The 10,835-nt window shown below is 36.6% G+C and overlaps 1 protein-coding gene across 1 annotated transcript; it reads left to right on the top strand.

Annotated features, from left to right (window-relative positions):
• Positions 1-387: 387 nt before the first annotated feature.
• Positions 388-6,523, top strand: LOC144633154 (uncharacterized). Its single transcript, XM_078491956.1, has 3 exons — positions 388-770; positions 1,737-1,874; positions 5,536-6,523. The coding sequence occupies exons 1-3, from the start codon at positions 488-490 to the stop codon at positions 5,709-5,711; spliced, it is 597 nt and encodes a 198-aa protein (XP_078348082.1). The 5' UTR covers positions 388-487; the 3' UTR covers positions 5,712-6,523.
• Positions 6,524-10,835: the final 4,312 nt, after the last annotated feature.

The following is a 10,835-nucleotide window of genomic DNA, read 5'->3' as shown; positions in this document are numbered from 1 at the left end:
GTGCATTATTAATGTCTTTTACTTTAAAACAAGTGTTTTGGGAGAATAAGCTCAAGGGTAAAATCCAAAAAACGAGCGCGTAAAATGAGAGCCATGGCATAAGTAGTAGCAACATTTCTGTTACCGAGTGAGTTGGCTTTGCGTTCAAGAAGTGCTCATAAACAAACAATATGTAGATTAAGCGAAGCGGAGCTCCACAATTATAGCGGAGCTCGCAAGCGCCGAAGGCGCGCGCATGCGTAGCCCCATACCTTAGAATTTTTGGGAAACCATCGAGCCGGAAAATTTTGGTTGTCACGTGACCGTCCGACCGTACGCACGGAAAAGGACTGGGGATGAATTACTGTGGCAACCCGCGTTTTTTTGGCGCGAAATCTCAGCGTTTAATTCTCTTGGAAAAGAAATTTTTCAAAACGACTATCAAATTCTATTCAGCGAGTCTGAAGGTTAGAACTTGAGAAAAACATATTTATTTCGGTCTCTTGTTATGTCGATGTCGACAAACGAGAGTGGAGCAAACTTAACTTCGAGGAGACAGGGTTTAAGCGAACTGCGACGGGAAAGAGAGCGAGAAAGATCAAGAGAGAACAGACGAAAACGTAGCGAAGAACAGCGACAAAAAGAACAAGAAAGGTGCCGACAGAACAGGCAAAGAAATAGCGAAGAACAGCGAGAAAGAGAACGGCAAAGAGCACGGCAAAGAAGGCAAAGATGTAGGGAAGAACAACAGGAAATGCAACGCAGACAAAACGAGCAGTGTTTTGGTGAAGGTGAGTACGAAACTGCAGTGTTACATTTATGCCGTATTTTACTCGCTTAAAGCTTATGTTATTCCTTAGTTTTGCCACTAGGTATTTGCTTGTGATATGGCTAATGTTGAAAAAATATTATTATTCGTTAAAATTCCATTTTATAAATAGGAGAGTTTGATTCTGTTATGAAAATGTCTTCGAGACTGGAAAGCAAACGCTCGATGAAAACCGGGCTAAAAGCATTCCGGTTCAGTGTCAGAAGGAGTAAAAACAACATTTCATTTTCCAGTATGTTTGATATGTTTTCTTTCATACTAGCTGTCACGAATTTTTGATTTTTTTCTCTCGTTTAATGCCTTCTCCGGGTTCGCATAAAAGCCGATGGCTCAGTTTGTTTTATATTTTGTCCAAAGAGAGAATGAACCAATCATAAGTAACTTATTGTTTAATTGACCAATCATGAGCCGCTGCTGAAATGTTTGCTCCGTGAGACCAACTCGAGAGTCTTATTTCAGGCTGTGTATGGCTATATTGTGCTATTCTATAGCTTTAATTTCGGAAAACGGAGCGTAGTACAGCAGAATTTTTAATTCAGTGATAGAGTAAGGTCGGAAAACAATCTCACAGTAAGCAGATTGCGTTTGTTGTAGACTCTGTTCAACAAGAAGTGAAATCGAAGCGAGGACACATCTTACAGATGCGCTAAATAAATCCTCGACACTCTACCAAAAAAAGGTATTATTGATCTTCATTCATAACGAAAACTCTTTGTTCTTTGAATAACGGCCAAAGTGTTTAGACCTGTTTAGATTCACAATAATTCTACGGATGTGTTACGCTCTATGGACATGCAGTTTGACTGTGTAATCTATGTGAACAAATATTTATGGGGCCTTTCAAGGACGAATTTAGAGAGAAATTCGACGGATTTTAAAGACATTTGTGATTTTTACGTGTTTGGGATGTCATAATATTGTTTTACAGTACTGGGAAATCAGCTGCTGGAATCAGTGGAATGTCAAGATGAAAGTGATCGCAGTTTTGAAGAAGCGCCTTCGCCTGAGATTTTGTTATCTCCAACTGATCATGAAAGGGATCCAGTGCAGATTATTCATGATGCAGGTACGTGTAATAAATCACGGCTCGTTTTAATGAGTAAATATACATCAGTGCTTATGATATCTCTTTCATCTCCCAATATATTAAATACTTTATATGTCAGAGTTTTGTTTATGTGGATTACATTACTGAGTCCCAGATAAGCTTAATTTAACTTGTTTAAGTATCAAGTTCAGTTTTGAGGTTTGAGAAATGTCAGATACATGTATTTCACAGGCTACCAAGTCTTTGGTTGTAATGTTTTGTTGGTTTTCAATAATGCCCACTGAAAGCTAGGATTTTTTCTATATCAATCCCAGTATATCACATCAAACGAAATCAAACAAAATTTTCATCGAATTTCATCAAACTCACTCGAACTTCATTGAACGATTAAATTCCATGTAGTTTGGTCATTGAGTTTGTTTGTGAGTTTGATTTCCAAACCAAATCGAACAAAATCAAAAGTCATCATTTGATTTAGTTTGCATAAGATCAGAAATCAGATTTTTAGCTATACTTCAAAATGAAGGAGGTTGCCTATTTACCGAGTTAGGATTTCGAGTTGGATTTTTTAGTTGGATTTTAGAGTTCTAAAGGATTTTCGACTCAGGATGATTTCGTTTCATCCTAACTCGAAAATCCTAACTCGAAAATCCAACTAAAAAATCCAACTCGAAAATCCAACTCGAAATCCTATCTCGAAATCCAACTCAAAATCCTAACTCAGGAGTTAGTTTGTCCCAAAATAAAGAACTTTTACACATGTATAAACCTGACAAGCCCGTAAAAAAATATTTTTGGTCTGGAGAAAAATGGTTCTTGAATAAGAGTGGACACGGAATCATATAATCTTTGTCTTTTATTTGATATAAGAAACAATAGTTAATCCGTGAGAAATTTTATAGTGAGGGATTCGTAATCATGAAAATTGCATGCGGAAAATTACAATACTCAAAAGTCCAACCAATAATAACTCATGCTAGTCACTTCTGTGACATTATCCAGTCAAAATACCGTATTCCAGTAAACAAGAAAACAGGTCGGCAATCAGCAAAGCAGGACAATACTAGAGTTCAGTGTGGTTAAATACCCATTGCTAACTCAGTGTGTGAATGTAAAAGAACGGGAAGCCGAAGACCCGATGGCAGAATTAATGTTCCTGTGAAAATAGAGACAATTTTTGGGCAGCAACAAGCCAGGAAAAATCTGGCATACATTACAATCAGAAGATTCACTAATGTTAACATTCGAAGTCTTACTGAGAATGTATTATTGTACCCTTGGTAATGTCAATATTAAGATGATTCGTGTTGCATCAGTTAATTAAATCCAGGCCAAAACTCTTTCCCATGGTAAACGATTGTTGAGAAGATGTTTGGAACCCCGGGTCTAAATATGGAAATAAATAATAAAGGAAGCATACCTTCAGATGTCTGGATAAATTTAAGTCGTTATAATCAAGTGTTGGAAAACATGCTCGATTCAGAAAAATGTTGTGATGCAACTTAAAGATCGGTCAGGTCTCATTCGGTTACCTAACTAACTCAAACTTACATGTAATTGAACGTTTGATTTGGTTTGATTAATTTTCGTTCAACGACTGAACAGGCCTTCTGATAGGGTGCGATAAGAAAGATGCAAATTGTGCAATATCTTCAGGGCAGATTATGCGATTAAAAGGCCAATTATGCGATGAATTGTATAAATTATGAATTTTTTTTTGTGAGGAATTCTAAGCTTGTTTTACAAGGTTTCAGTAGATGAAAATCCATTTTGTGCATTTCAAAAGGAATAAGAGTATAAAGGAAAAATAAATATCTGAATTAGAATGAAACAGGTTATTTTCAACCTCATATTGAGCTATAGTATAAGTGGAGTTTGTCTTAATATAAAGCCAATAACTAACCACTAAAGTCGTGTTCTAACTTTTGTCGTTCTGATCGAACTCTGTAGTTTACAACACACGGGTAACCAAGCTTTTGCTGTACCGAGAAGTCCTGGATGTTTAACTAATTTGCATTTGGTGTTACGGCGAAATAGTAAAAACACTGGGTAGGAAAAACTTTTACCCTTGCTAGGATATAATGGTATTTGGCCAATCACTAAACTGAAAAAAACAATGGCTATTGTTTCTCAATTTCGTGTTAAGCTCGTAAGATCAATGAGCACTGTCAATCCCCTAGTTAGGCAGAGGGACAGTTATGCAAAGAAGTTTAGCCTGCGAGCCTGTATTATTTCAATACTTGTTTGAAAGGTGATGTTCATAGTTCTTAACTCCAGTTAATACTCGCAAAATTCAACTATTTAAATACGCAAGACTCAAACGACTCCAGGTAAACCTACGTTCACTACATCCACTCCCTGTGTGACTGAATAATCTCCTTTGGAAATCCCCCAGGTGGGCCACCTTTACTTTCCATATAAGGAGATGGCCACCTTTGGATCTTACAAGCTTCACACAATAGAAGGGATTATTTCCTACCCATGGTATTATACACATAGTACCAAATGCAAATTAGCCAAGCTGTAGGCATACCTACCCCGAAAGGAGATGATGTTTGTTTCGAGGAGTGGGCACGGGTACTGTAAATGCCAATAAGTTTGGCATCCAGGACTTCTCGGTTCAATAAATGCTTGGTTGCCCATGTGTTGTGAACTAATTTGAACAACAAAAGTAAGAAGACGACTTTAGTGGTTACTTATTGGCTTTAATTGAGACGAACTCTACTTATCCTATAGCTCGTGACCTCATTTGCGTTTATTCCAATGTCAAATGGCTTTCAGTGTACACTACATGACGTAGAAGAACGTTGAATACGTTTGGTGACATTTCATACGAATTGTGCAAGATACCGCTGACTTAATTCACGAAGGCGCACATGTGAACCTAAGGTGTCAGACGATCAAACAATCTCCGTTGTTTTTGACTTCATGGAAGGATTTAAACAATCTGAATTCTGCAATTTGCCCTGTAAACTTCAGTACAGTACAAGAAAACAAAGATAGAAAGCAAATTTTTTTGTGTAAATGTTGTTACGGCTAAGTTGAAACTGAAAAAGTAAGTTGCCTGCCCGAAGCTGCTGAAGTAATTTTGTTCAATTGGAAACCACTTCAGAAGTGTTCCAAGGTTTTTTGACAGGTAAACCACTTTGAAACAATGTTGAAATTGTCTTAGAACTTTGTTGAAGCGAGTATTTCCTTTTCCTTTTGTCAAATTGTGCGATTTTGTATGAATAATGTGATTTTTGATTGATTATGAAAAAATGTGGGATTTGAGGTCGATTGTGCGAAATCGCACCATCATGTAAAATCAGAAAGCCTGACTGAAATTGTAATGAGTTTGAAACCTGAACGTTTGATGTGATGCACCGGGGTTAATTCATCCCATTTAAGACATTGACAAATTGCAATTTAGCAATATTTATGTAAACTATTGTTCATACATACAATGTATAAATGACAACAGTGTTGATGTGAATCTTTAAAAAGTATGCCACCTGCAGTAAGGTGAATGGCTTTGAAATGTGATCTGATGTTTCTCCTATACATATAAAATATATATAATTATAAAATGTTGCTTCCAGTATAACACATAAAACGAAAGATTTACTACCGATTATTATTAATGTAAAGAGCTGTTGTGGTGGTTTTTAATAGATTATTTTATGAATCCCTTTTTTAGTGTTTTCTGCTGTAGCCAGTGAAGAACACAGTCAAGTTTTTGTCGAACTTGATGATATTGAATGCTCTCTGCTAAGTGGGAAACAGCAAAGTGATTCAGGTATCCAGTTTTTTAAAAATATGTTTTCATTGATTGATCTTATTGTGTTTCTGTCAATTTATTCAGCTGCTTTTTAATCTGTATCTGGTTGCTGCTGATCTTCCTATATACTGTACCTGTTAAATATTTTGCTTCAGTAGTCTAATGAATTCACCCTCTGTGACTTTCAAAACAACTATTGGTAAAAAAAAGTTCATGTGAAGTTTCACTTTAAGCATGTTTTCCTGTAAAGTCTTGTTCCAGAAAATATCTATAACCTCACTGTTGAAGGTTTTATGGTTTGAACACCTCAACTCATATCCAGCCCATCCTTGATGTATTGATCTGTCAAACTCACAAGTGACGTAAAACAAAGTAAGACCAAGACAACAAAGAACCTCAAAACAATATAGAGCAGGAAAACAATAGCTCCAAAACAAAGAAATATTATATTTTTACAGGTTCTTATTCAGGGTTGTCACAGGTCAGGAAATGGTCAGGGAAAAGTCATGGAATTTAATTTTGAGTCAGGAAAAATTGAAATTTTGAAGGAATGTTAGGGAAAATTTGAATATAATGCTGCTGACTTCGTACTATTGATGGCTGGAAGAAACATTTCAGGTCAATGTGATGTCAGCGATATCAACCCTCCAAGTTTATTTTTGTCCAAATGCTCAAGTAAGGTCGCCAGTAAAAAATTTTAGTTGCTAAATTAAGCTCACGCTTTCAATCCTTCTTCACAACTTTAGTCGGCAGGCTGGCAACTTTTGTACTAATTTAGTCACCAGCTCCAAAATTTTAGTTTTATGGCGACTAAAATGGTCTTAACTTGTTGGGTTGATATGACATGTTTTTTTTTTCTTGGAAGCAGGGCTGGAGGCTGCTACAACAGTGTATATCAGTCATTTTGAATTTATTTAGTCAGGGAAATTTTAAATTTATCAGGAAGAAGTCAGGAAATTATGAAAACTAATGTCTGTGGCAACCATGTTATTTTGCACCACGGAAAACCCAAATTTCTAGCCCCACCCCATGTAAGGTCAGTGGTGGTTCCCAAACGGCTAGGGGGGAGGGGGGGGTGTTCTCAAAGACTGAACTTTTTTAGGGGGGGTGCAAGGGTTTGTAGTCATGCTATTTTGTGTTGTTTTTTTTTGGTGCACGTTTTCCAGTAATTTTTAATTTTTTTAATGTCATTGGGTGAGTGGATGGGATCTTTTAGTCTGTTGTGCATGATTGTCCAATCATGAGTCAAAAATTAATGAAGGTTACATGACAAGAAATCATGTTTAAGTCAACAAGAAATTGCTGCATAGAACAATGTGTAGTGAAATATTCCTGTGCAGTAAGAAAGGAATAACAAAAAGTATAAACGAAAGAAACAAGTTATATTTGATGAGTTCTATTAGATTGAGTGAGATTTTAATTCTTTTCAAACCTTTTGACCTTGTTTTGATATCCGATGTCACACTACTAGATGATGCAACTTATGTTGAACAAATGTTCACTACAGAAGTTGTCCGCTACTGGTACTTTAATTTACTTGTACGTAATTTTTTTGGTGATGACTAAGAGGAAATTATTACTTTAATTTCCTGAAATTTTTTTAAGACCCCCTTGTGAAACTTCATTGATATTGCATGCATTGCATGCCATTTATTGTTTCAACCTGTGGTATTGTAGAATAACAAGACTAAACCGTCTACATTTATTACAAATTTTAGGTCCCAGTAACCAGTGAAAAAATTGTCTCTGGTGATATGAGACTGTTACATTTCTAATGAATTCTTTCACATCCAGTTGTTTTGCTTCAGTTTAACAAGCTTATGAATCACATGTTTTGTTGTAAAGCATATCAGCTTACACAATCAGGGGTCATTGTTATGCAAACTAGCCCTGTGGTTTGTAATTGCAGCCTGCTCCAGTTAATTCTTCGTGTGATTTTCATTTCAGGCCAGATCTTTCGCTCAGATGCAGCCTTATCTACTCTTGTTGATAAATCACTGAAACTGTGTTTTGTTATAATTTTGTGGTTAAATTTGATGTGGTTTTGTAGCAAGTTTTTGTGCAGTTCTGCAGTTTTTGATCAGTTCCCCTTTACAGAGAATGTACAAAAATTTAAGGTAAACTGTAATTTTCAGACGGGTGGCACCACACAATTTTTTACAAGTCTACGTAATGTGAATTTGAAAATCAATGTCAAAAGCCATTTTGACTGAAAAGGCTGGAATAAGTGATGGGTTAAGTAGCCAAAAGGGAATCAAATTAAAATCATGCTCTTATAATTATAAATAAGAATGCAGTTGCATGTATAAAGGAGTTCTCTATTCAAGCATACGGTTAGCGTATAACATTTTCACTCTGAAAAGCTCTACAAGTACAGTACATGGCATTTTCTACAATTTTCTATACAAAACCCTATCATACAGTTATGACCTACACTGTAGCCCTGGCAGTAACTTGTAAGGTAATACCTTATTATGGAAAATTACAGCTTCATGAAATTAACACGAATTTCAAAACTTTGTGTTAATTTAAGTCACGTTAATTTTTGTTAATGTTAATTTCCGCGCCATTAATTAAGTGGAACATTAATTTCCATGACCTTAATTTCCATGAGTTTGGCCCCAATTTCTCAATACAGTCCAGACAGTTCTTGACTCCTAGGAAAAGGCATTATTTCATCAGGGTGAAAATCTGCCGGTATCACTGAAACTGAAGAATGCTCGAGGCGGTCAGATTGCTTCGCTTAACTCTGAACGCCTAGTGTTCAAATAGACTTGTTCCTGTTGTCTGAACAAGTGTTTTTCTTTGTGTATGTCACGTTATAATTAATTACCTTCATTTTGAAATGTTACCCCCCTTTCGCATTAATTTTCTTGATTGGGAAGTAATTTTTCCTTCAATTTGCATTAATTTAAGTCGCGTTAATTTCAAATACGTTAATTAACATAAGCGTTAATTTCCTATAATAAGGTCAAATGTTTTTCTCTTGTTTATCTGTAGAACGCTTTTATCAACAAGGCAGACTTAGCCAAGATGTTGCAGATGCTGCTCAAGATCTAGAGAAGGATATGGAAAATATGAACCCTGTCTCTGTTGCAATGACAGCAATAAATACAGGTACGGCACATTGTAAAATAAACAAATCAATCCATAAAAAGAGTTTTTGCAGTCCTTTAAATTAGAAGAAAAAAAATCCAGGGTGTGCTTATGGCAAATTTCAGGCAACCTAACCCCTGAGTTTGCTGGCCCTGCTGATCAGAGACTCGGTTGTCCTTTAAATGTTTTTTTTTAAGCGTTTAAAAGAGAGGGCGATTCCGAGATGGCCACAAGAAGAAAAATTGAGCAGCCGCCTGCCTGGAAACCTACCGAAATGTGATTTTTTAGTTACCGTAAAATTCCGGTTATAGGCCCATCCATTTGGAAACAAAAAACTCGTCTGGTTATAAGCCCCCCCCGGATATAAGCCCACCTCTACTGGATGACAGTACTGAACAGGGCTAAATGTTGCTCTATTATACTTTTTAACTTTAAAACGTATTTCGATCAACACTGCCGTAGCTCGTTTTGAAACATTTTTTTATTCCGCTTATAAGCCCTCCCGGATATACCGTATTTACTCAAATAAGCGCCGCCCCCGAATAAGCGCCCCCTCGATTAAGCGCCGCATTTGGGACAAAAAAGTTAATAAGCGCTGCCCTCGAATAAGCGCCGCAGTCCTGTTGTGGCACTTATTCTAGGAATTCCGTTTAACTTAAAACAGCAGTTCAAAGTGATTGTTTTACCGTTCACGCATTAGTTTTCTATCCAAAATTCTTACAAAACATAGTTCTGTAAATGTTGTGAAGGCCGCGAACTTCGCCAGGACAGCTAGCACCACTTCTTTCTTCAGCAAAGAGACGAATACTGACAATCAAAGGACGCTATTTTTAATTACTGTAAAAAATAAGATTCTTCGTGGCATCCAAATTTTAAATAAGTGCCGCCCTCGAATAAGCACCACACTTGAGGAGCAAAAAATTTAATAAGCGCCGCGGCGCTTATTCGAGTAAATACGGTAAGCCCCTCCATTTATAAGCCCACCCAAAACCCCTTATAACCGGAATTTTACGGTATATAAGCGGGGAGTTGGAAATCTATATTTTCATAGAATTATTATTTTTGTTCATTTTAGAAAACTAACCACCCCTGGGCCATGGCCTACTCCAAGTTTTGTACCTACCCCAGACACAATCGTAAATGTGTCACACAGATTGACGAGTTTGCGTCAACGTGGACTGCAAACTATATTTGAAACTCCCTCACGTTTTTCTGCTTGTATGCCGAATTTCTGAGACGCAATTGCACTTTCACTAATGATATTCTTGCCAGCCGATGGCTTGAACAGATTAAAATACGAGACAAAAACTGCTTTCTCGCCACACTGACTGTAAGTAATCCTTAAAATTCTTAGAGCAAATACGACAGAAAGATTGATTTTCATTCCTTTTTACGCTGTATTGTGACGGCTTCTAAGCCATAACTTGATCGCTCACATAGTGAAATTGACGCAATGTTAGTTTTATTCCACGAAAATGTAGGGTTTCAGATTTTGTTCCTGTGAGAGAAGACTGTTCTCCCTCATTTATTTTGACAGTTAAAACAGCGCTGTCACATAATTTTAATGAAATTTAGTTGTGGGCGGCAAACACGTTTTGGTGGGTTTCCAGGCAGACACCTCCTCGATTTTTTCCTTGCGTGGCCCCCTTGCCCCTTTTGCGTTCCCCATACGCCTGCTTGAAACTATGGCACCTGCTACACAGGCTATAACTATAAAGATTGAAATATGAAAGAATCTTGAATTACAGTAAACTTTTTTTCAGAATTGAATTTCATTCAATATTAAGGCAAGAAATGAATTCAAAAGTGTCAAGGTATCAAAAAATTTCGAAGTCATTCAAATCTGCAGGCGTAATTAATTAGTCACTTGTATGCAGATGCCTTAGAATAAATAGGTGTGCAAAAATTATAATATTTTGATGAGGTCTGGATTAGGAGACAACCCGGCAAGTTTATCCCGGCTTATTGAACTCGAAAAATGTCCAATAACTGTTACAACCTTTCATTTCCTTGGTTTTTAGAATTGTTGTGAATTCCATTTATCAAAGAGAGCTATTTAAAGATTGTTCGTGTCTCAAATTAATTTTATAACTTTTTTCTTTATTCTGTTGGGCAGTGTATAG

Source organism: Oculina patagonica, chromosome 12, assembly GCF_052425735.1.
Source record: "Oculina patagonica isolate OP01 chromosome 12, crgOcupat, whole genome shotgun sequence".
Taxonomy (NCBI): domain Eukaryota; kingdom Metazoa; phylum Cnidaria; class Anthozoa; order Scleractinia; family Oculinidae; genus Oculina; species Oculina patagonica.
The sequence above is the reverse complement of the archived record's forward strand: the minus strand, read 5'-3'. Positions and strand labels throughout refer to the sequence as shown.